The sequence below is a fragment of the Ambystoma mexicanum genome, chromosome 11 (assembly GCF_040938575.1).
Source record: "Ambystoma mexicanum isolate Mex_15411 chromosome 11, UKY_AmexF1_1, whole genome shotgun sequence".
Taxonomy (NCBI): domain Eukaryota; kingdom Metazoa; phylum Chordata; class Amphibia; order Caudata; family Ambystomatidae; genus Ambystoma; species Ambystoma mexicanum.
The window spans coordinates 1,449,815,453-1,449,841,638 of NC_090934.1; the positions used below are offsets into that span (position 1 = coordinate 1,449,815,453).

General features: G+C 44.7%; 1 protein-coding gene across 2 annotated transcripts in view; it reads left to right on the top strand.

Moving 5' to 3' along the window:
• ANKDD1A (ankyrin repeat and death domain containing 1A) overlaps positions 1-26,186 on the top strand; it is a 239,158-nt gene that overhangs the window by 140,708 nt on the left and 72,264 nt on the right. For both annotated transcript variants that reach the window (XM_069625082.1, XM_069625083.1), the window contains exons 4-6: positions 1,380-1,478; positions 3,045-3,149; positions 13,774-13,872. In XM_069625082.1, the coding sequence (XP_069481183.1) occupies positions 1,380-1,478; positions 3,045-3,149; positions 13,774-13,872 (303 nt within the window). The remainder of the gene's footprint in view (positions 1-1,379; positions 1,479-3,044; positions 3,150-13,773; positions 13,873-26,186) is intronic.

Sequence of the window (26,186 nt, forward strand, 5' to 3'; positions counted from 1 at the left end):
TGGGCATCTAGGGTAATGCAAACATGTTATTACATGGCTAGACTGGCCTAAATTGGTGCAACCAGTCTGGATATATTGTTTTACTGTAGCTTGTTTTCTTTCTTTGTAACTGGGCATCAAGGGTAAAGCAAATCTGAGTGGTGGTACGTGGCTAGATGGCCTAAATTGGTACGGCAAGACTGGATATATTTTATAACTGCGGCATGGCACTTTTGACTGGATAGCCAACAGGAATGTTCTCATATGGTAATATTGGCCTACACAGGCTTAATGCCGCCAGAATGCAGTCTCGGAGGCCAACCACCTGACTGCACACATTAATATGATCGCTCTACCACTGCACCTAATGTTAGAATGCTACCATCAGGCAACCTCATCAGCTGCACACACATTGAGTGCACTCAAGCACCCTACGTTACCCTACTCTCTCCACTTACCTGGACTACGATCCCCAAGGGCATTCAACCCACTAGCGCTTTGAGGTCCTACCAATGATATATAGAGCGCGATATGAATGCCAAATAACATAACATAAATTTGTGCAGTTTACATGGGAAAGCATGGGCACAGCCAGTATGAAAGTGTTTTTATACTTGGATATATTGTGGGCAAAGGCAACACCATAAACATGCTCCTGACCACTGCTGGTGACTTGCATCTATTGGATTTTTTCATGTTACCCTACAAAACTGACTGCAAACTGTGTGTTTTGACCCACCCCCTAAGCCCCCCTCCTTTCCCCCAGTATATTGTAAAATGCACCATCTTAACTCATTATTGAAAAAATATTGTTTGGGGAACAAAACCCCCGAACTCCCCTTTGTTGATTCAGGCTCCCTTGCTACGCTCGGTCACTTGCACTTTTTCATGGGAAACCCTTATGCCCCTCCAGTTAAAAAATGTTTACCAGCTGCCGCTGTTCACACAGTTCCTGGCATGTATCCCCACCATGGGCGCTTTGAAACACAATTTCTCGCTTAGAAATGCACAATTAATAAATAAAATACAAACCATATAGAAGGTGTATGCACAGTATAAGGATGTCTGTACAGGATACACTCATACCACAAGGCAAGTCTAATACTGATGGAACCTATTCTGATCGCAGAGGCCCGCCAGATGATATCCATTAATTCCTTATTTTTTATTTATTTTTTAACTGCTAAATTCACGTTAATCATCGCTTCTAACGTGAACTGCAATTATCGTACCAATTAACATCCTAATGTAAATCCAACTTTTTTTACTTTTTAATTAAGTTTTATTAAGACAGCAATTTAGGTCTTTTTTTGCTTGCTCCTAAACTGTTGTAACAATTCTACTTTTGTGTTAGTTTCTTCAGTCTGTTATTCTAAACCTTGTTTTCTTTCCACCCTCAGTTTGGTATGAATGCTCTGCTGTTAAGTGCCTGGTTCGGCCACCTCCGCATTCTTCAGATCCTAGTGAATGCGGGTGCCAAAATCAACTGTCAGAACAAGGTGAGGCAACTTTCGATGTCCTATTATGTAAACTGTTTTGAGCAGGAGTCAACACAATACGTCATCCCCAGTGCGGACGGGACCGGAATCCTTTTTCCTTTTGCACAACAAAATAATTTTTCTAAATCCAAGCCATACTTGCGTGCAATTAGCCTTCCCCCCTGCTGATCCCACCTTTTACTTCATCCAGAAGTCTTTCATTCCATATTGTCATATTTGGATGCATTTGTGAATGTGATTGTTTAATTATGCAGGCCCTCCACGTATGCCTTAAAGTTCTCGCTGGACCTTATGGGACTCCCCTGCACTGAAGGAATCATGGGCTCTGCCAAGTTTACCATTCCCTACGAAAAGGCACAGTGGAAGCCTCTCCATCAATATATTGGTCCACTCACAGCCCCAATTCCAGCACTGTAGGACCTTACAGGGATTTCATAGGGCTGACTCAAGTCCTCTGCGATTCCCTGCTTGCGGAAGGATCCTTGCCATCCCATGATCCCTGCCTTCCCGTGATCCTTAAAACAATTAAACTATGAATCCAGCGTTTCCATGAATTACGCAACCTCGCTTGCTACATGCGACAGGATTCAAGGTGTGCATCAGGTGTGGTAGGCATTTTTCCACTTGTGTGACCCTCTCCGAGCCTGTGTGTGATGTGCCTTGGAGAATTCCATCTGGTGGCATCTGTGCCTTGTACTGTGGTTTACCTCCGATCTTTAAGGTCAAACTTCCATGTTGTGAACTAAGAAGGGGCAGGCTCTAGTCTAATTTATGAAAGGTTGCAAGCTCTTGGACTTCGGTAGGTGGATATTTGGTGCCAGGTTTGGTTACGAGTTCTGCAGTGCCGTTCGGTGCTAATGTGAAGGTTGCCTCTGCAGCGTTCTTCCATCAAATTTAGGTAGTCAGCCTGGGCAGAATGCCAAGCTAAACAAAAGCTTGTAGGGAAGCTTCCGGTCAACTGTTAGTAAAATAGCCCAGACGACCTCCCTAATCTAGGATTACAAGTGACCTTTTCACTTTTTTGCCTTCATCGCTTTGAGGAGCTTCCAACCCCCACAGTACCATGCTTTTCTTGCCTCTCTTCCTATACCTTCTGAATTTCACTATGGACATCCATGCAGCACTATGGACATCTATGCAGTACATAAGTATCTAGGAAGATGCTTCATGGGCAGAAGCCAAAGGCATAGGATGAGAGCAATGTGAATGGACAATGGTGTTCTGGAACAGAGCAGGAACCTTTTGAACGCTTGTTCCCCATTCACAGGAAAAAGATTCTCTCGCTTGAATGCCTTTACCGCAGGCGCTCAAACCACTTTATATATTGGGAAAGCATGTAAAGATGGCTTTTGTTTCACGCCCTCAAACTTTCTCTCCCACTTCATTTTCCTATGCATGGTCACCCAGTTATGTCTTTGGGGCAGGGCGTTCTTTGTTGAAGGCGGGCGAATAGCTAGTGTTTTAGCAAAACTGCAACTCCACAAAGAGAAACTGGTCCACGAAAATGTAGGGCAGGTGGTCGGATTTCTGCATCTTTAATTAAAAGCAACTAACCTTCTATTTCAGAATGGCTTGAACATGCTGCACTGCGCTGCCCAGAGGGGTCACATCAAGGTCATGGAGTTTATCATGGAGGACCTGGAGGATGTGCGCCTTGATAAAGTTGACAAGGTAATTTTACATTGCAATTAAAATAAATGTCCTTTGGGTGCCCCTTATGTTAATGTGAGATGTTATTTCAGAGCTGGTATCCAGGTTGCCCCTATGGCCGTTGTTGGAGCTAACCGAGAGTTTCCAAAAATAACTTTATTTGCACTCCAGTTCTGCTGCGATTAGCAACATGTACTGGGACATTTCTGAAAGGTTTTGATGAACTGTTGCTCTTAAGGTAGTTAAGGAGGAAGTGATTAATGGAGAGGGAATTCTGCATGCTGGTGTAACCTAGAGAGCATAGTTTTACATTGTTTGCTTTCCCACAATGCTGCATAGCACTGAGCAGGACACACCTTCAGGCTGACCTCTGCAGGTAAGCTGTTTACATTTCATGGAGTTCTCATGTTTCAGCAGGCAGCTCTCTACTTGTGAAACTCCACCCACCCCTCCCCCAACCCCCCTTCACATGGATGCATTGTGCCTTACTATTCTGCCACTCTATCAAGCCTCCACCAGGGTGCCATCACATTGTGAGCTGTGCAGAAGACCGTGGATCTCCACGGAGCATCGGCAGTGGCAAGCATTGCCGGTTATTGCAGTTTCAGTGGGTGGGCAATGGAGCACTCGGATTCTGAGCACAGCTGTGGAAATCTAGGGTTGGATTGCACATCACCAAGCGCTGCTGAAACAGTGCAGAGTGCTGTCGAAGAGTGCACGCTGCTCAACATTCCATCTGATTAGTATCCTGAGGTGTGACATCAAGCTTCTCGGCAAAGTTCAGGTCTTCTAAATGTACATAGGTCCTTGGGCAAATTGCAGTAAGTGCTGACTGCCTTGAGCATAAAGGATCAAGCGGAGCAAAATTGACATTTCTGGGGTACCTGGCAGCAGTCTCAAAAGGGGGAACTTATTATTGGTCACCAGGAGGGAGGTGCAGTGGGCACTAATTGGAGTGGACCCTCGTCGGGCGCGTTGCAGTAAGGGGTTTTGGTGGCCAGTATGCCCAATAAAGGTCTAGAGAATAATTTGTATTGCCACAGGGAGCATTAAAGCTGATGTGAAACGCCAGGGCAAAGTACAAATCTCGCCCATCATAACGCATAGAACAGGAGAAACATCCACCAACCGTCCTGTGAAGGGAGACATCAACTTTACTGTGGCCGAACAGGTGCCCCTCCATGCTTGTGCCAGCAGAACAGCCTGACACAATTCATGGGAAAGGCAACTATGCCCCTTTCGTGTTTATCTCCATACTTACCAGTTCTCCTATCACCTCCTAATAGACCAGGACTGAAAACCGTTTCATTGGTGCTTCTGCGTTCTTCTTCCTAGTTGTCCCTGATTCTTCAGACTCAGTACAGTTAAATCTATTGTTGGAGACCTGATCAGCTTTCCTTTCGCTCCCAGCGAATCTCTGAAGGACCGGGAAAAGCTGGTGCCGGCACACTGATGGATGACCTTACTCCTGCAGATCACCCTGTGCGTCCGGGTTCCCCGAGTGACCCTGCTAAGAGGCAAAGCTAGTGAGCTCTGCTACCGATGACGATATGTAAGAGCATGTCTACACCCAAACCAGATTGTCTGTCTACAGTATTGGTGTAGTCACTCCCGGCCCCTCCAATATATATACTCCTGCTTGTATATTAGAGGATAAAGGCATTTTGCCATGGTGCCCACTTTGACAAACGGGGCCAGGTAGGGTCCGAAATACTAGACACGTTTTTTAAATAGTTGGTCACCAGGATGTGAATAGTGCTTCAGGACAGCTTAAAACAAGGTGTCTCTTGGGTAAGTAGCAAGTGTTCAAAGTGTTTTTCCCAGCTCTCAATAGGTCCAGAGCCAGGTCTCCTGCGGCTCATTATCACAACAAACTGGTCTCCTCCTTCCCCCCTGTTCGTCCAGAACCATCAAGGATAACATTGGCTATTTTGCCCCTGCACTTGCTGATTTCTGCAACTACTCTTGCTACTGGATCTTTCCCCTCCTCCCTCAGGCACTCCCTTGAGCGCCCCCTCCTGAAAAAACCCTCTGCAGACCAGTCTTGTCCGGCTAACTACTGCCCCATCTCCATCACCCCTTCCTTGGGGAAACACTTGGGGAAGCTGCACCCCCCCCCCCCACTGACCCAGCACAATGAATTTGTTGGTTGCCTACACGACCATCAATCTGAATTCCGAGCATCCAGAGGCACTGAAACTGCTCCTCTGAACACCCATGAAGAACTGCTCACATCTCTGGATTCTAAATTTCCAGCTGTTCTCATTCTACCGAATCCCTCTGCATTTGACACTGTCAACCACGCCATCCTCCTAAAACAGCTCTACACTGCCCTAGGTGTCTTGGGGCGGGCAATGGACTGGCTGACCTCCCTCAATGACATCCATCCCAGGTCATTCGGGGCTCTTTTTCATCCCCCCCATCTCTATCTCCACCTGCAGTGTCACCCAGGGCTCCAACCTTTCTCCCTGGTTCTTTAACATATAACCTGCTCTGCTTGCACACCTAATCTCCACCATCTTCCCTAACTCCCAATTCAGATGACAATCAACTCTTCAAACTTTCCTCTCCTCACTTCCTCCGTCATTCCTGAATGCCTATATGCCATCCATTAATGGTGTTCCTCCAATGATCTCTGCCTCAATGCCGGTAAGACTGAGATCCTTCCCATTGGATCTCCTGCTCTTTCTCCCCCTCACTCTGGCCACCCTCTCTGGGCTCTCTCCATCTCCTTCATCAGAAGCCACAATCCTTGGAGTCATCTTGGACTCCTCTTCCTTCCTCCCTCATATTCAGGAACTTGCCAAGAAAGCGCACTTTCAATTCCTCCCCCTCAAAGGAATCCTCCCTTTCCTCATTTCCCCCAAAAGCTCAATATCTCTAGAGCCCTCGTTCGTTCTACTTTAAAAAAAAAAGTGTTTGTCATGTGGCCCACCTGTTGGCGATTGTGCAGTGAAGTTACTCGGTGTGGTGCAATTCAATTGGTCTTGAAATGGCACTAGCGCCGCTGGTGGTCCTAGCCATATGCAATCACCCATTTAGTTAAACAAAGGATCACAATAGCACATACTGTTTGCGTAGCCCACTAACGCCAATATTTCTGCATTGTATGGACAAAATGTGGGTGAAATACTCCTTTGTGGACTAGACTGAAGCAATAACTGTCACCTGCGAATGCATCAAAAAATCTAATCTGACCCTTAAACATGTTTTAAAATGTTAATGCGAAAGGGTCTTGTACCGCACAGGGTTGCCACTTGCATGGTTTCTTGGCGCTCTGGCGGATCTGCAATACAAGGAATTTTGGGGGGTATGTGTGATGCTGGAAATGCATCGGAGGGACATTGCCTCCGTATCCTTGTCCTTTACTGCTTTTTATCGTGTGTTCTGTCATGTTTTCCGCTCAGTTCATGTGGGACTCCTGGCGGTGCAGCTCTCTTTTGGTTTGGTGAACGGACCCGTGGGATACCCTTATGGCACCCATGGGTGGGAGTACAACCCTGTGCCCCTAGTGTATGTTTTTGGGCACCTGTGGGTGGCCCATAGAGCAGGGTAGGGGCTGGTGGCAGCTCCATGCTGAATTTGACAATTGCGCAGAGTATCCTCCATTTTGGGATACCCCGGCCCTGCCATTGGGATCAGTTGATTCCTGATGGAAAACAAGATGGCCCCGGTGGCCTCTTGCTTTCTATTACCCGTTACCTTGTTTTCCCAAAGTCCTGGGATGCCCTAACTCTGTCCCTTCCCCCTGACTGGCTGTTGGGTGGAAATGCCATATATGGTGTTGTTGTGAAGGCCCGACCAGACTAGCTGGAGTCTTCCTGGTGATATATGTTGTGGGTATCTCCTGTGGGTGGGACCTGGGTGAATGGAGTGTGTGGCGAATATGCATTCTGTGTTGTGGGTGTCTAGTATCTGGTGGTTGACACAATGACTGAGACAACCCTGCCCGAAACCGGTATGAATGCAGCTTGGAGTGTTGAATGGCTTGGTACTTGTCCCAATACACATAACTTGTTGCGAGTGTCTGGAGAGAAGTGAATGGCCTGAATACCTTGTGTGCCTGATTGGCTGCCTGCCTGCCTGCCTGCATGAATGCCCGTAGTCGTGATTGGATGCTTGAGTGTGACCCAGCGGAATGAATGGGAGATCAACCGTATATCTGGGGACCTCTCACTGCTAGGAATCGTGTTCAGAAGCTGAAGTCCACTACGACGAGTAACTGGAGTAACTGACGCTTGACCTTGAAACCCCCGCTGGACGAGAAGGAGTGCTGTGGCTCTCCCTCGCAATCTGAAGGCTGCTGTGTTTCCAAGGACTGAACCAGAGAGGACCTGGTAAGGCACCCTCTTCCCGAGCTACGAGGGACCATCGTGCACAGCTGATCTTTGCCAACACTCCCTGGTAGACAGACCTTCGACAGGCTGCCGACCCGATACGGGGACTGCTGCGGAACTCCAAGGAGAAGCACTCGGACTGTTGTCCGCCACTGTCGACAACCGCCACCGTTGTCGACCGGAGCCGCCGTGCTCCCGTTTGCCTAAGAACTTCCATTGATCATCGGACGCTCTCGTCTGCATCGTCACCCACTTGTCTCCCGCTGGAGAAGGCCTGACCGTCGACACGCCGAGGAGCATCCACCGGTGGGTTTCCCGCCAACTAAGGACAACAGAGACGCCGATGACTCGACGCCCTTGCTGGGCCGCAGTTCTTCATCATCTCTTTGCGGTCCAGAACTATCGTCACCGAAGTGCCCCGCACGCCTCTTCCTTGCAGGACGCCAACGCTCTGTCGTCGACGAGCACCGCTAGGAACGAAGCTGCCACTTCCCTGCCGTAGTTCTACCTGTTCACCGTCGGACGTTTGACGGCCCGTGACTCCCGCCTTAAAGGGAGAGCACTCGAGAAGGGCCGTCGATTCCCCGACACTGAACGCCGAGGTCCTCGACACCTCTCGATGATCTGTGGCTCCTGCCTGAAAGGGAGTCGCTCAAGAAGGATCGGTCGACACATCGTTGGAGAACTCTACTCCACCAGGTACATTGGGGGGGGGGTAAAACCTTAATAGGAAGAAGTAAGACTATCGAACATTATATGGACTGGGCTTGTGCTATATATCTTTATTTACAGGTTGCCCAGGTGGGGGGGGGGGGGGGATCTCCACTCAGAACTGTGCCTCGTGGTAGGGGTCAGTATTCTGCCTACTGTTTCAACCATCTTGCGTTCCTTCCTATCTCTATTGCTGGTTTCCTCGTTATTGATCTGTGACATTTTAACCGTACAGTTGATGCACTTTAATGAGATTTGATAACATTAGTGGTACCACTTTAGAATTGTATATATTTATCATTATTGACTTCCGAGTACAAAGTGCGTTGTTGTGATCGTGTAAATACCCTTGAATATTAATTATATAAAGACTGTTTTCAGTAATACAATGTGTGGACATTCCTTTGTGGGGGTTCGGGGACTACACTGTACTTAAGAACCAGCCTGCATCACCTCCTGAGAAGCTAGGCCATGATTGCTCGTCCATTGCTACCTTATAGAGAATCTTGGCTGGGGTCTTCTGTGCCTCTCCTCTACCATATAGAGAGCGGAAGTACTGACACACCCTACCAGTCTTTACAGTATGCTAGTCGAATTGAGCGGGAGAAGTGCAAAAGAGCTGTGCTGTTGGCAGCTTCAGTTCGGCGAAACCGGTCCCTGAGCATAGCTGCATTTTCGGTTGGTAGCCGTCATGTGGTGTTTCAGGTGTGATTGTGTATGGTTTGTTTTCATGCAGGGTGTTGTGAAGTGCGTGCAGTTTGTGGTGCTGTAGAGCCATGGTTCTGTTTAGTTCAGATTTGAGATGGAGTATGTTTTAGTACAGTTGATTAGTGGCAATACATTTCTTGCCCCCAACATTCTGACTGAGAGACCATTTCCCACCCCTATCATTCATTTTTCTACTGGGCAATTACCGCCCTCAGGAATTCATCCAGGTTGGATGCATTCCCTGTCCCCCCAAGACTTGAATCGTGTGTGGCACCGTTTCTGACCCCACACCAATTCCTCGAAGTTTGACGGATATCCTACCCTCGGCAGTCCACCTAAGTGTGATACATCTCGCGCCCCTGTCCGTCCATCCCAGTGAGGCACACTTTCCACCCTCAACACTCGATCAAAGTGGGATACACTTCTGGTCTGCAACCGCCCTTCCAAGTGTGACGCCTCCCCTTTGCCTCAGAAAGCCAGTCGGCAGAACCCATTGAATACAACCAATATCCACACAACCTAATGGAAAATTGTGCCTGGAATGTGCTCTGCACAGGCATCTTTTTGTGCAACACAAGCTTCATTTTTTGCAGTGCATTCCAATATCTGCTTTTAGCATTGCATGAAATGGGCGTGGTAACATCAGCGTGGGCTATATCGGAAGGAAAATCTCACGCAGCCGTGTGTGAAGCTGGAAAAGTTACAACATATCTACCTCCCACCACCCCTCAATAAAAGACGCAGTAACCATGAACCAGCAGTGTCCCGCTAGAGGGATAAATTTACCACAGTGAAGCTTTGCACATGCGAAGATGTGGTAATCTCTCAACGGGTTAATCCCTTGTCGCCAATATCTGCAAACCATAGAATCCCTTTCTCCTGCGTTTGGTAAAAGGAGTACCATTGAATTGGCGATTAATAGCACTGATTGTTACAGTGATTACAAGTGGGATGAATCGGGCAAGAAGAGCAGTATGGAAGTTGTTGTTCTGTAACCCAAGCCTCTTTCAGTCTGCACGGCAGCTGATAACGAAAATCTAGCCTTTTTCATTGTACAGCTGAATGATTGTAACTACAACATCTTTTATCATGTCCCTTCTATTAGTAATTAAAAAGCAAGCTGAATAATTTACACAATGGCTCAACAGTCTGTTGAAATGAGGTTGCCCTGACCACAGCCGTCTCTTGTGACCCTTTTTTGGAAGTTCAGATGAGGGGTGGTGATACATTTTTACTTGCATCACCTTTCAATCCCCCTCTTTGTTGCTGCTGCCTTTCAAACTATTCCTTCAGTTTTTTTCCTGTGCCTGGAGAACTTTGGGATGGTCCTTGCTGTGAGATTTGTAGGCGAGTGGAGACATGAAATGGGTGCAGTCTGTACTGATTGATCGAGCCAAGATCTAGAGTGCGCTATAGTAGACACATTTTGCACAAATTTGTCTCAAACAATTGCAAAGCTACAAGGGTGGAAATCTAGTCATTATTAGAATTGCATCTGTGAGCCTGCGAAGTGACCATACTCGTTGGGACTTGGTCCAAGCCTGCCTATCTCATACATGAGGTCGGGAATTCTAAATGTTCAAGCAATTGCTTTGTGGTTTTATTGGACCACACCGTAGTTAAGTACACTGTGTTTTATTGCAAGGAGGGAGCCAGAGGTCATGAAGACAGTGAATGTAAGTGATTAATGAGATTGATCAAAGTTATTCAGTCTTGACAGACCATCTAGCCCAGTTTTGCTTGTAGATGATGAAAAATGAAATGTTTGTCACTTTGGTTATTTACAAAATATTAGGCTATTTTGCAGACATTTATTTTAATTGCTTGGTTTGTGGTTTGATTCTTGGGGCCAAGTCAGTCTTTCGAGCCTCTGGCTCGGCTCTCCCTGTTTAGTTCTTGGCGCTTACCAACCTCTATCTTCAGCGTTTACTCTTTATGCATCCTTTCGCTGCTCTCAAACTCTAATGGAATTGCTGTTCCCAGCGTGTTGTACACCAGTCTAGCACTGCTATCTCTCTTTTCTCTGTCTGCTGTTTTGCTACCTGTCTCTCCAACTCTCACTTTGTATTAGCAGTAAATTAGCCCTGCCCGCCATACACTGATCCATCACGCTTTCTCCTTTTCTTTCTTTCTCTCGTCACTCGTTCTCTTCGCTCTGTCACACTCTCAATGTGACTCAGTCTTTCTATGTGGGTGAGCGTCACGTAGTCCGGTGCAGGTACCCTGAGGACTGCCCACAAAAAGCCCTTTGTGTGAGGTTCACATTGTATGTTTTGGTTTAGGAATGTGTACTAGATACAGACTTGAATGCATGTGCTTCGATTAATTGTATGCTGGTGCATGGTTGTGGCTTTATTCTTTCAAAATACGTTTTTACCAATTTGACTTTTTTTTCTCTAATTTCCTATTTGGGTCAAATTAGAGAAATTGTTCAGCTGCTCGGTTCCCCAGCACCACATGACCTTACCTGAAGTTAGGCCATTCCCTTGTAAAGCCTGGGCTGGCTAATGTACACACTTTTCTTTTTGCTAAAAAGTATTGCTATGTTAAGATTGTTTTATGATTTAGGGCTCCCTCTGCAAATACCTCCCCTCTCGACCTCTTCACTCCTCTACCTCCAACTCCTTCAGGGTCAGTCGTTTTTCAAAGAAACGAGCTGGGGGTAGATCTGTCTTCGGCTGGGGCCACCCTCTGGAACAGCCTCCCTGCCACTCTAAAACTTGAGGAGAACCAACTCTGGTTCCGGAAGCACCTCAAGACCTTCCTCTTTTCTTCTGCCTTCGCTCCCCCTCTCCCCTGCTGATCTGTTCTCTCTTGGCACAGTGCACCTGGCCACCCTCTGTCCTTCGGGCCCAGTTACCTGCTCACCCTCCTGCACTGCCTCCAGGCCACCCCTTGCACTGGGGTCTGTATCTGTACCCATACAGCCCCCCCTTTTTCTTCCTGCACTTATCAGACCTACCCTGTCTGCTGCTTTAAACCTAGCACTTGCAAATTGCTGGCTGCATTACCACTGTTTGTTGCCTTTATTATTTATTTATTGTTATTGATCTGTTTCTCCTCTGCTTCGCACTTTCCACCTCTCCCCCCTTCCATGCACTTTTCCCCTCTCTCCCATGCACTTGTGCGTTCTCCATGTCACTGGGCCTAGTAAGATCGCTGTTTTGTTCTCCCCTGTTTCCCCTCCCTTGCCTTGTTGCGCTCTGAAACACTTATGTATGAGCGCGAAAGAAATAAAATATCAATAAGTGCTAAAGAGACGCATGTAACAAGGAGCCTAGAAGAGATTTTAGGCACTGAGCTTTCATTTGAAACGGAATGAAAACAACTTTAGTTAATAGGTCATCCATAATTATTTATGCACTATTTTTGATAATAAATGTGCAATCCCAAACACATGGAAGACCCCCAGAACTGTTTGTACTCTTATACATTAGAAATGAAATGGCCTTGGGGGCACTATGGAACAGGCTGTGCAGCTCCTCTTGAAAACTGCAATAGCGACATTGCTGCTTGAAGTGAACTTGGCGATGTTTTAGACTCTTAAAAGGGATGTGGCATCATTCTGACAAGTCCTTTCTCGTATTCTTGTAGAAAAGGCGCTTGAGCACTTAAGTGGGTAGAAGAGAAAAGCATGTTTAGGGAATATTTAGGGAATGTTGAGCTTGCAAGCTAGTTTTAGAGAATGTCAACCTTGATCAGTGTCCGTTGTCTTTAATTAGGACATTTGTCTAAGAAATGTCCTCTGTGCTCACAAGCTTTATTTATCCGCATTGCTTTCGGCATAGTAGGCAAGGTATTAGTTTGCTAAAAAAATGTGAATACCACGTGAGCATCATTTTATGTGCAATTGTAACCAATCAAGGGAGCGTGCAAAGAAATGTGCATGATTCAGTAACGAGATTAGTGCAGCGCATTTAAATTATGGCACTTGAAAACAAGTTCATGAAAAATAAATATTGAACGATTGAATTTCTGGGATGTGGGGTTCTAAATTCTGCATACCACAAATGAGATTTCTTGTAGTTGGCACTGGCAGAACACCACCCTTCAAATGCACAGCTAAACGCTGAAAGATCACTTAAACGAATCTTTAAGAAAATGTGAATGCAGGGCTATTTATCAACCTATTCACTTTTACCGCCTTAGTTTCATATTTAAATGGCTCAAGGTAGGAGTGAGTAGTTCTCTCCCAAAAGAACAAAACACTAAAAATTGATTTTTCAGTTTGTTGGTGATAAATTAATAGTGAATGGACAAACTTGGGCTTGTTAAACCTTTACAATTTGAATGCATTTGCTTTTCTACTGCACACATACTGTCAGTTGCCTTTCTATGCTTTTCAGGAGGTGGGAGGTTACAGGGTGGTGACATTTCGGAGATAGTGGGTGGTGACTTTAGAAGGGATTTCAAACTCTGTACTTGTCAAATTGGGGATTTGCCCAGGTGTAAAGGGAATTCATTGCTATGCCACTGACCTTTCAGAAATGTTGAAACAAGTGAAATCAATGTCAAAACCTTTTTTAATGATTCTTTGGTACTGATCTTTCAACTTCTAAAACTTCTTGCAAAAGAGTCTTGAATAGTATTAGAGAACTCGCAAACATGCAAGTCCTTAGAAATTGGTAGACTTGCGTTTAGCGTGGGTGGCGCATTGACTCAAGTCTCTAGTGCATCCTGTAATCTGCTTCTCAATAATAAAATGGTACGAAGGAGATTGACGGTCCAATGGAAGATTTCTACTTTTGGCAAGCCAGCCTGCATGTTGCCTTTTGGTGGTAGTCCACACTCTCATTATTGTTCGCTGCATGAGTCAGATGCAGTGGTGTTTCAATGCTTAATGTTTTCCCAGGCCTTAACGCACTGTCTGTTTACCTTTGTAATTATAGATGGGGCGAACAGCATTTCACTTGGCTGCCGAGCATGGGAAATTGGAAGTCGTGGAGTTCCTGATTGGCTCGGGATGCCATCATAACGTTAAGGACAAGGTTTGTAATTTTTTCATTAAACAAATATCTCTGAGCAAATGTTGCGGCTAATTTATCTGTCTCTGCTAACATTGAAATGTATCCTCCTTCAATGTCACAATACAGAGACTAGTAAATCTACAACTGAGATCTCGTGACTTATGACGAGGCAGTGATGTAACAGAGGAAAGTGCCCCGTTGGAGGACATAGGTCTCGCAGGAAGGGATGCCTGTGTGTTTACAGAGGCAAGTAACTGTGCCCAGTGAGTTGTGTTTATTTACTTCACAGGGTGGTGGCAGTGGTGCATTGTTACCATGCCTCTGCAGAGCCTATTCTGTGAAAAAGAGACCTTAAATGGCCCATTTGTGTTTAAAATCTCATAGGAGTTCCATAAAGTTCGTTCTTGTAGAAAGAAAGCCAAACCTTCAGGACAGTCTGCGTGTTTGCCAATGTAAACATACAGAAAGCTTTGAAAGTCAACGCACGTAGGATTGGGTGGCTGCCAAACATTTGAAAGAAAGCAGTGTGCAGTGTCCCTTCTAATCTACACCTTACCTTTGTTAGTCAGTGGGACAAGTGCTGAAGCAGCAGAGAGACTCCAACTCAAGAGGACTTTTAGAAAACTCTCCTGCATCATCTGTCCAAGTTGCCTGTGAACACCAGCCTGCTCCAGACCAGAGAGAGCTATGAAGTCTGTGCTCCATTACCAGAATAGCGGGTATAGCTGGGTTGCAATTCTCCAGGACCCTCTGCTCCCAAAGGATGCCTTGCTGCTTGGCACAGTGCAAAACATGAGGGGAAAGCCTTGGATGACCATTCAAGTGTAGAAACATCGGTTCCCGGTCTTGTTCACTGCGTGCTTGCTGTTGGAGGCCCTGTAATGTAGATGAAACACTGTAGCTCTATTCCCCCTTTGGAATTCCCGTCTTCCCTCTCTGGGGTGTTGTGGCTTAGCCTTCCTCTGCCCTCTCGGCTCTTCGTGTGACCTCCCTTGCCAATGGTGTAACCGCATCATACTGTACCTACCATCGCCTTTTGGACATACCTTGGACCAAGCTGGCGGGATAGAGCTTTCCTAGATCTGGCTTGCTGGGCTCTTGCTCTTTTGCTCTTGTATTAGGCTATTTTCACCTTCTAATCTGTATAGATTGTTTTGCAAAATATTGTTTCAAAATTGCAGACACAACTACTTGTTCTAGGGCAGGGGTCTTCAACCTTTGGGTCTCCAGATGTTTTTGACTACAACTCCCATCAGCCCTAGCAAGTATATTCAATGGTGAGGGATGGGGGGGGGGAGTTGTAGTCTAAAACCTAAAGACATCCAAAACATCTAGAGAGCCGCAGGTTGTAGACTTGTGCTCTAGGGACGCAACTGCTGACACAGAACATTTTAGTGTTCTCCTAAGAGTTGCTTCAAGCCACCTGTCACAAATCCATATCTAAAGTTCTTTCAAAATTTGTTCTAGTCAGACGCGAAAGAAATTGAATTCCGTATGAATGAGGTACAACATGTCAAATAATTGACTATTAAATCGGGATATGTTAACAGTGCTCGAATAATGAAACCAGCTGATAAGTTCTGAATATTATGGAGCTGAATTTTGGACACAGTTGAAAGATGACAATCACTACATGATTCTTGAGCGTGACTTTACCTGTGACTGTCGTCTGTCTGGAAGATGGTTAAGAGAATGGGCAAGAAAACATAGTTGTATTTTTAGTTCTTATTAATCCATACCTGATCATGTCAGTATATTATGTACTTTGAAAGATTCACAATCCTCACTCTGCACATCCATTTTAACGAACAGTTGCCAGTGCCTATAGTTTACTTATGCCTTCAGCGCAATATGTCGACATCCTCCTTCAACCTTGGTACCAAGGACGACTGCATGAAATACAAGGGGAATGTTTCGAGTCTCATTATAAAATGGGACAGATGATTGTATGATCTTTGGGTGCATGTAGCTTATAGAAGTCTATACCTCAAGCTGAGGAAATTTGTTAATACAAATGTGTTCTATGTTCATCTGGCATTCCTGTAATCCATCTTCAATTAATTCAAATTTGTATGCATCTGACTTTTTTCAGATTTTAAAAATACATTTGTTTCAAGTGTCGGGCACCTGATGGGGTTCATCCTTGGGATCTGCTATACCAATATATCCATTCACTACTTTCAATTCACACACATTCTTTCCACAGCGATGTGGAGTAAACCGTTGCTACATTGGTTTGGATAAATTTAGCTTTATTTGGCATTGCAGTAGAGCAGAACATGACTTGTGTAAATAATAATGTTCACACCTCCCATTAGAGTCCCTATAGTATATTTCCTTGATGTGGAAGTCCTGTAGATTTCAGGAAGGTTTGATACCAATGTTTTTTTTTAAACCCATGGACAGAAACAGAACATTGAGCTGCTAGTTTTTATCTGCAATCAACTATTGAATCACTTATTTTGAGTCAATTGTTTTGTGCAAAAATAATTTCTAATCTTACAGTTTTAGAAAATCAACTGCCGGTAATGTCTGGAAAATTAAAAGAATGAAATATCCAACAAGAAACACTCAAAATGTGTTTCCAAAGGTGATCTGAAGTGTGCATAAATTATTTGAAGCTCAAACAGTTAAAGTCCAGGTTTGGTTTATGTCCCTACCTTTTTCTCGAACGGTTTCAAAATTAAGCACATTATTAAATTATATTGGAAGATTTTGCATCATGACCTCATTGTAAGATTCTTTCCACCTGTTCCGACTTTAATGTATAGGCGTAGTAGTAATTTGAAAGATATGTTGGTTTCTCCTGGTAAAGATTGTCAACAATGTCTACCAACTCAAAAAATGGCACAGATTCTTATCCTAATTTCAGAAACCTCATTAGAGGCAAATTTCTACATCATCCTTTGATGGGCAATTTCATTGTTAGAAATTCTGAGACGTGATTCGGTAAACATCATTTATGCCATGGAGTACCCATGTACAGAATGCATGTATTGGGGGAACATTACTTCAATAGGAACTTGGGAATACACTGAGAAACAGAAGTCATTCAAATTTGAATAAAAAACAATTTTATAGAATGAATTCCACTTAGTGAAATGGAATTTGGTATCCTAAAGTGTTGCACTACTGAAATATGAGTTGTTGCAAATTACTGTGGTCTAAACTCAAGATTCATTTTAGTTTACTGATTTGTTCGTACATGATTAATAAATAAGCAAAGCTCAAAACAAAAATGAATAAAAATTCCAAAGACCCATCTAAGATATTTAGTGAATGGATATGAAACAAAAATACAAGCAAAACCATCAATTGATCACACATATTTAAAAAAAAATGCATTGTTGTATACAAAGAAATTAAGAACCATACATTTCTCAAAACAAGAAGCAATAATAATTCAAGGTAATAGAAAAATCCCTGGGGAAAAACAGATGGTCCGTTTTACTCTGGAGTTTCTCTAGATGTATAAAACGATCATTTGAGATGTCCTGTTATCCTCATGAAGAGTATGTGACATCATGTGGAGTGTTTCTGTTCTTTTATGGGGCTCACCCATGTGAGACCTTACATTAGGACTGACTAGAGGGAAAGGGTTGGTCAACCAGTTCAGAAAAGCAAAACGTTGAGGGGGCTTATGCCAATATGCAGCATTCCCAGTTTCATAACTGAGGGATAGTACGGAGCAGGATGCTATTTCTGTTCCAAACGGGCAAACGTCCTCCTATAAAGTCCAGCTTCATTCTCATGATTCAACCCAGTCCTAGGCCCAAGAGTGAAGTCAAATGCCTGTAGCCTCATGAACCGGATAAGTAACTAGGTTTTTATTTCCCCTTCATGGCCCTTTGAAAACACTACCCTAGGATTTGAAATTACTACCACATCACCTGAAATTCAGGAAAGGACTAAAGACCCTCATCTGCAGAAAAGTGCTTGCCTTCAACAAATCCTAGTATCGAGCCATTCTTCCTGATCTCTGATTCATGCACTCTTACAATGTGAGCATTGATGCAAAGAATTGTGTCCAGCATGACTGGAAATTATTGGCTTGTGAAACGTTTGTAAGTATATTAACCTCTTAAGTGCCAGGCTATTATTGACGTCTACGTAAAAAGGACGAGAATACTCGTCCTTGGCACTTAATTAAAGGCTTTAGAAATAAGCCTGCTCAAACCCACTCTTCCCCATCCCCAAAATCTGTTTGCCTGAACATTTCTTCTATACTAGTGGTATGTTAAAAATCTCCCAAAAAAGGGAAATAGCCATAAGCCCCTTTAACAACTCAATTATATAGGATGTAGCTGTCCACTTCCTCGCAAGCCTTTGTGTTGCAGAGGGCCGGATTGTCCATGTTCTTTGTGAGCCTGATTTAATTGTGGCAGCTTTAATGCATAAACTGTTGGATTAGCACTTAAGTAGTTTAAAGATTGGTTTGAATCTTAAAGGTGTAAACTGTTTGATTTTTGAGGTTCTTTAGATCTTCCCTAAGGCAAAACACTCAAAGGAGGCACATCTCTGCTCTCTACCTTCACGCTGGTGACAGATGAAAACTAATGGGTGTTCCCATCTCTTTTCATTCAGTTGTACTTTGAATGTGCCTGCCCGTTCCTCCCTCAGTTGTAATGGTCTGGTAATTAAAGATGGGCTTTTATCTCATACCCTTATGCCAGTCTAGTCCAATTTTAGAAAAGCTAACCATTTTGATGTTCTAGGCAATCTCAGAATGGGTTAAAATAAAATCTTTCTACTGGTGGCTCCACAACTCTGGCCATGCAGGGAGGCCTGGAGCAATTGTGTTGCATAGATTTATAAGATTGGCTAGTTCGGATCACCATTTATGTGCACAAAACCACAATTGCTGCACTACTTTTTATTACATTTCTATTACACTTCTCGATGTGTCTGCTCTGTTCTCCCTTTTCAGAAAAACTCATGCTGACCTAATTATAAAATGTAACCTTCAGCGCGCGACCATTCCGAAAGATGTATTACTTTGGGCTCCCACTTATTTCCCCTACACACCATAATCTTTGTCTTTTCCAGGTTGATTTTGAGACATTTATTTACACTATTGCGTAAGAAAATCTAGTTTACGAGTTCTGAAGAAGTCTGAGAAATCAGCACTGCATCATACGCACATAATAGAATGTCTGTGCGGGCACTATTAGTACGTTAAAAACAAAGGCGATGGCTCGAAGGTTTTGAATCGATCATAACTACTGGCACAGCTCTGGGCAACCCTCCAGACCAATTTTATTTTTTTTTAGCCTGCCAAGCCACTACAGAAAGGGGAAAGACCATATGCAAAACCAGGCTTGGTCCCACCCCAAAAGTGCCAGAACTGCTAGGTCACATCCCTTCTGCATGAGACGACAAGCATCCCCAGCCATGGTTCGGCTTCCTAGGGCGTCATTCATGAGGAGTAGCTTGGGACTCCAGCAGACTCGGGGCCCATGACTGGGAATACCCATCCCACGCAGGGGGATTGGCGGACTAAAGCAAAACCAAAATGTGATGCCTGGAAGGTCTCAAATCTATCGTAACCACTGGCACAACTCTGTGGAATCCCTTCAGACTATCTTTTCAGTACAGGGACATCAGCCAAGTGGTTTTTGTTGTTTATTGCAATATTATTGTACATCAAAAATAGATTTGGGCTAGATTTCTGCCTTCCCAATTTATCTCAAAACGGGGAAATATAGTGTGTTCTCATCACCCAAAAGCTTTATTCTTGTGCCTCCTCATGCAATACATGACTGAACATTATTTCAGTAAATTGAACAATTCGCTGGAATTAGTCTGGAAACTTTCCAGATAAATGTGCGAGTAATGGGACATCTCTAGGGGCAGAGACCCAAGCACAATACGTTAAGAAAAACTGTGCCTACCACCTCCGCCTAATAAAAGCTATCAGACCCTTCATATCAGAAGACAATTGCGCTACCATCTTATCACGACTCGACTATGGCAATGCCCTACTCCTGGGTGCCTCCAAACGGTGCATACAAAGCTACCAGGTTGTACAGAACAACGCAGTAAGAACCGTCAAACTTAAATCTAGGACAGAGCATATCAGCGACTCCAGAAGGGAGCTACACTGGCTCAAAATCGAAAATAGGGTGCACTTTAAGACCCTAACCATTGTTCATAAGTGCATTCACGGAAAGGCACCGACATACCTAAAAACGAGGATCAGTTCATACGTCCCAAACAGAACATTGAGATCATCCCTACTTGGCAAAATTGCTATAGCCCCACATAAACTTAAAAGCGGCCTAGGCAGAGCCTTTCCGACCCTTGCAGCCAACCTGTGGAACAATCTCCCGGACCACCTAAGAATAGAGCCTAACTACACCCGTTTCCGCAAATCTCTAAAAACCCACATCTTCAAATAAACCCTACATGTTCAAACCCCAGCCGGAATAATCTCTGTATTTCCCTCCCGTCTCATATGTACGTCTTACTGTTTGTCTGTCTATCGTGTTCCTATCTCTGCGCCCCGAGGCTCGCGAGCTACCGGCGCACTACAAATATTAAATAAATAAATAAAAAAGACATAGCCTATCGACCTGAGATTTCTTGTAACATCTGGCCCTGCCATGTTTGGTTCGGCAATCACCAGCCCCAAGGCAACCAATTCCCACAAACCTTTTTTAGGACATTGTTTAGAAGACTAACTAGGATAGTGGGAATCTTATCATTGACCCGTTCAGTCGGAATGACAGGCAAGGTTTCATGCTTCCAATAACTAGCGTAGTGTGTACAGTAGAGGGCCTTTATCAGGTCGCTTTACATGAGCAGTGCCCAGTCTCCCACCATGATGCTTGTGAAGGTAGAGGTCCTCTAATCATTACTTTAAAGAAACTCCTAAGATAACGGTGTGTTAGAGAAGATTCCTCCTAACATCGCTTGGTAGTGTTCCCAGGCCCCTACAGGAGGCAAAGACTAACACTGAACATACATCACTGGGCTCCTCTTTAGAGAGGAACTATAGTCTGGCAGCCTGTAGCTCCAAAGCTTTGACCTTCCAATGAGGTTGCCCCATCGGTGGTTAGATTGCTCACTGTGCCAGCAGACTTGCGAACCATGGTTTCCCCTCTGTTATCGCCACCCACCTTTGCCTGGGGTTTCCTACACTTATGGGACCCTTACACTAGTGACTTGCCCCTCTGAAATCCCCCAACTTTGGGGGTGGTTTGAGTACTGGTTGTTAGCAGATAGCAGTTTTAGGTCCTTTATAGTGTTAAGAGCTGATGTACGTCTCTGGGCTAAGCATGCAAAATGTGCTGTAACATGATGGGGTTAACGGCCCCTCCTAGTAAATCCGCTTGCTTTGCTTTAATACATCCATTAAAGTTTTCATGCCATTGTTTACCCAAACTTCCCAACTTCCATTCTTTCTTCCAGGAGTCTATGAAATGTCTTTGACTCAAACATTAACTAAAGAGTTTCGCTCTTGTAACTATGCTTTTTACAGTCACTCGTTCGGTTCAGAACTGTCATCACCACTCGAGTCAAGCAACAGAATAAATGTGCTGCTCTGTCCTCCTCACACTGTGCATGCTAACTCAAAAGGCGGGGGCAAAGAAATGGCATCAGACCTAACCTCTTGTATACATTCCGAATAAATCTTTAGCAAGACTGGGTCAGGAAGAAAAGTCTGCACCATTCTCTCCTTGCATACTCTTCGACACTCAATTCGAGTTTCAACTCTGTGCTTGTCTTTGTCAGCTCAGATTCACCTTTTTTTTTCCCTTTCAATTTCTCGATGCTCCCTCTCGAGCTCTCAGAAATGACGTACAGAAACGGTTTCAGATCAGAGGAAAGGGTGCCTGTTGAATAGCACAAGGATGAGAACAAGTCATAAGCCATTTCATGAGGTTGTAAAAAAGTGGGACGTATACCATTCACAAAAAATACATTCATATTGTTATCCAATATTTATACATTGCCCATCACAATCCTAGTCCTCTTGCAGCACCTGCCTTTGCCTTATTAGTGGCATGCTGTGTCCCTGTCAGGGTATCGCCAGACTTTGGTCTGGGAAAAGGAAGTAGAGGTTTGGGGAAGAGGTGAAAGAATAAAACTATAGAATAGAATGACCAAAATCAGAGTGGGACAAGCACTTGGGATATATGTGACGGGATATGGGTGTTGAAGTAGGTAGGTGTGTTTCTCAAATGTAATATGTTACTGGTAAGCATGCGTGCAGGACTCTGAAGAGTGCAGCTCGGTTTATAGTAGGGTTTTATTGGGATGGCAATATCTAGAGCCAATGAAGCATGGCACTGGATGGCGACTGGTTGCATGATGCACTTGTGATGCACAAGCTGGTCTTGGTGCAAAGGTTTTCAGTAGATTAGTTTGCAAGACACCATTACAATATCAATGGGGAGCACTGGGCTTGCCATGCCAGCTGTCTGGAGTGTTGGCACCAAGAGTTTCACATGTAAAGAAGTATGCTTGGTGATAACATATGGTATGAAGTGGGAGAGGGGGAAGAGGGGAGATGATCACCTTGTGTCCAGAAATATTAGGTTCTATGAGCTAGCTATAATTCCTGTAACGTAAAATAAAATGCATAACAAAATAGCTCAAGTGTGCAGCTATTCAAGCTAGGACGACAAGTACAGCCCTAAGCAGAACATGTATAGCCTCTTGCAGGCTGAACTCCCAACACACACTAGTTACCCAACACCACCGTCCTCCGGATCAGACCGAATGCACCTGCTGGTGAGTTGGCTTCTCATTAATGTTTACTCTGCGTTCAGTTGACCTGTATTGACTACTCCTTTAGGACCGCACACGTTTACTCAATTCTATCCAATTCATGAAGTCAACCTCAGCCATAAGAGGAGAGGAAGTTCAATCAACATCCTAGAAACGATTACCTCGACAATGACATTACTCTCCAGCTTCCCGATTCTGGATCCCGCATGCATGTTATGTAATGTTTACCACAAAGTATGTTTTACTTGACTAGGCCGTGGGCTCTGGCTTCTGTGCAAAGTGCTTAAGGACACAAGACCTGTCTCGATCTGCAGTGGTCTGAAAAAAGGGGACCTACAAAAGTAAAATAAACCTAAGCAGGTAACTGCTTCAAACTAAAGAGGAGTACTATATAAAATATACAACATTACATTATTAAGCGTCACTGCGGGAGTGGTGGGGGGGGGGGGGTCCAGTAGGGAGGATGGAGTAGGGGAGCTTTTGTTGCAAGTACAATTGAAGCCGAACTTTGAATAGATCCACAATTGGACTGGCTTTGAATATGATGGGCAGTGGCTTCCAGTGGAGGGGGCGAAGGAGAAAGAGTGGAACAGTGCATTTGGGGGGGGGGATCAGAGTAAATGAGGTGGTCACTAAACTGAAATACGATCAGATGGGTATTTATTTTATTTTTACACTTGTAAAGTGCCCAAGCCCGAGGGCATTGATGTGCTGTCATGAACAGTTGCACTCAAGGGAGTGAGCGATTTGGCGTGGTGGCTAGGGGAGGGGCTGGGAATGTATGTTTGTAGGGTGAGACTGTAATTGGGCAAAGAGCCAGGTTTTCAAGGCCTTTCGTAAGGGCCACTAAGCCTCCTCGGCTTTTAGGACTGGAGGGAGGGTGTTCCGTTAGTTAGCCACAAATGGGAAGCTGGATCCTTCTCACCTAGCTCTTTTGACTTTTGGAATGGCAAGGCGATGCGTGTGGATTGTTCTTACCAGTCTGTTGGATTGGCATTTAGTCATCTTTTGGGCTAGGTATACGGGGGGCAGTGTTTGCTAGCCACGTTTGCGTTATGGAAAACGTTTTAAACGTAATCCTTTCCCGAATTGGGAGCCAATGTGCTTTCTTTCTGCAGAGATGTACTCCCCTTTGGGGATGTTGAGTGCTGAGCGACGAGCATTGTTCTGGATTACTTGCATTTTGTGGATGTTCTGTGTGGAGGTTACGGCGAAGAGGGTGTTGCAATAATCAAGTCTTGCCCCGATGATTGCCCGGGTGCTGAGGAGACAAAAACGTTGGTAGCTTTGTACACTAGGTGAAGGGACTTGAACAGGGAGTGGCGGTGCATGGAGAATCGGCCAGCATGTCGGTAGCTAAAAGTGGGGGTGGCACTGGGTAGGTTGTAGATTCATGCGTGTAGCAAAGTTGAGGACGTTGTCTAGGTGGAAGAAGTAGAGAGGAAGGCCAAGGAGTAGGCTTGAGCAGTAGTCAAATTTGCAGAGATTGAAGGTGGAAGTTGGTTTTTGTAGAGTGGTAGTAAGAACAGGGGCACATTTTCTGAATGTTTAAGATTTTAATATGAGCAGCAGAGGCGGTTTTAGTAAGGGATTGTTGCTGTCGTAGGTCGCAATTAAAGAGGACCCCAAGAATATATGATCCTTTGGGCGACGGAGCAAAAACGGGAAAGGGATGGCAGAGGAGAGAGGGAGGGAAGGGATGGCATTGGAAGCCCTGAAAAAGATGACTTCCGTTTTCAAAAAATACAGTGAGACAGTTTGTTATCCGTTTCCAAGATGTCTGGGGAGAAAGGAGGGAAATTAAAAAAATGTTTGGGTTTCATCAACAAAAAGGTGATGGGGGGGGGGGGGAAGGGGGGTGGAAGCCAAAGGACGAGAGAAGTCTTCCTAGAGTAGAATTCTAGAGCATGAAGAGCAGAGATGAAAGGGCTGCTCCTTCGGGGACACCGACAGGGAGAGGGGAGGGGAGGGTAGCGGTGGGGTCAGAGGAGACTCGGGCAAGAGCAGATTTCCAAAACCCAAGTTCCTGGAGAGTTGGGGTGAGCGGTTGGCAGTGTTGAAAGGTCCATCTCCTTAAACCACACAAGGCGGGATGCTTAGATGGCCATGGCAGCGGAGGATGTAGCACATGAAGCATTGTCTTTCTCAGTGTTGACCATACTGAGATTTTCAAATGCTGCCAACAATTCCAACTTTGTCACGCCTCTTGTCTTGCAATTTGTCACTTGGCAGGTCGCTCCTCTGTGTTCATTGCTGTTTGAAGGCATTCTAAGGGACAGGCTTCTGATTTTTTTCTTGCTGTGGAAACCTCTGCACTACTCTGAGGTGTTCTTACTAGTAACTATAGGTCTTTCCTGACGTTCCACCGCTGCCACCTGATTTTAGGCTGATTTTCCTCTGGTCTGTGGTCAGGGTGTGAGAGAACCTACACGCGGCTTTGCTACAGCATTTCCCTCAAGTCCTCTTACTCTCATAGGGGTGAACATCCCTGACCGACATGGCTAAACTCTTAGGAGGGAATGAGGGTGCTTATGGATAGAATGAAACATGTGTAACATTCAAAAATGGAATGTCCACACAATTTGTTAGAAAACCTATAACGGTAAAAGGGAATGCAGTGTATTTTGTAACTTTGGTTCATACAGTGTCTTTTTCGAAAGGTGGCTTACCTGATCCAGTCACAGGAGTAGTTCAGTGGATAGGGCCAGAAGCCATCTACACTTACCAATAAGACTCTAGGGTGATCCCAAGACCCAGCTTATTCGAACTAGAGTTAATTTACTTATAGGGTTCAATGTTGGTGGCTCAAATGCAATGGGTCTGCTTTTGGGGGTCTAGAAAATAAACTATGCGCTGTCAAAACCTTAATAGTTTGTGAAATCTTAAGTTCAGCAGTGGCAGAGATGGTCTCTGGTTTATCAATGAAGATTCCCATGTTGGACAAGTCTTTGAAGCTCCTGGAGGGGGTACTGGACTGGAGACCAGGTGACCTGATGCTGTTTAGTTAATTACATTTTATATTGTGCACCAAAAGACCCAGAGCTGTACGGGCACAACACAAAATCAATGAACAAAATCATATAGCCAAAAAAACATGAAAACAAACATAAAATCTACATTGCAGAACAGGAACTAACAAGGCCGTATGCAATTGATGCATGCAGACAAGATCAATCGAATTGTCAAAGGCCCACAGACGACGACAAATGGAAAAAGATATGCCCCTAAACAGAAGAACTCAGTCAACTTCAGCTCAGGCGGCACATCAGATTGTTCTGGTGTGACAGATACAGAGGGAGGTTGCTGTAGCCTACTAATATACAGTCTCTATTTTCTGATCAACACCATTTGTCCATTTTAATTCTTCAAATGACCTTTGATGTAAAATGTGGCTGTCTGGTATCCGATGTCTCTGCTCCTGTTACCAGGAAATGCAGGCCAAAATCCAGTAGCACATTTTAGGAAAGGCCACAGTTCTCAGTTCCAGGAATCTTTGTTCAGTGTTCTTTGAGTTTGTTCTTTTTATGTTAGTCCCACAACCTTTTCCTTTACTAGGTTGTCCGGGGCTCCCACCTCTCATGTTTGGTCATGCAGGGTCAAGT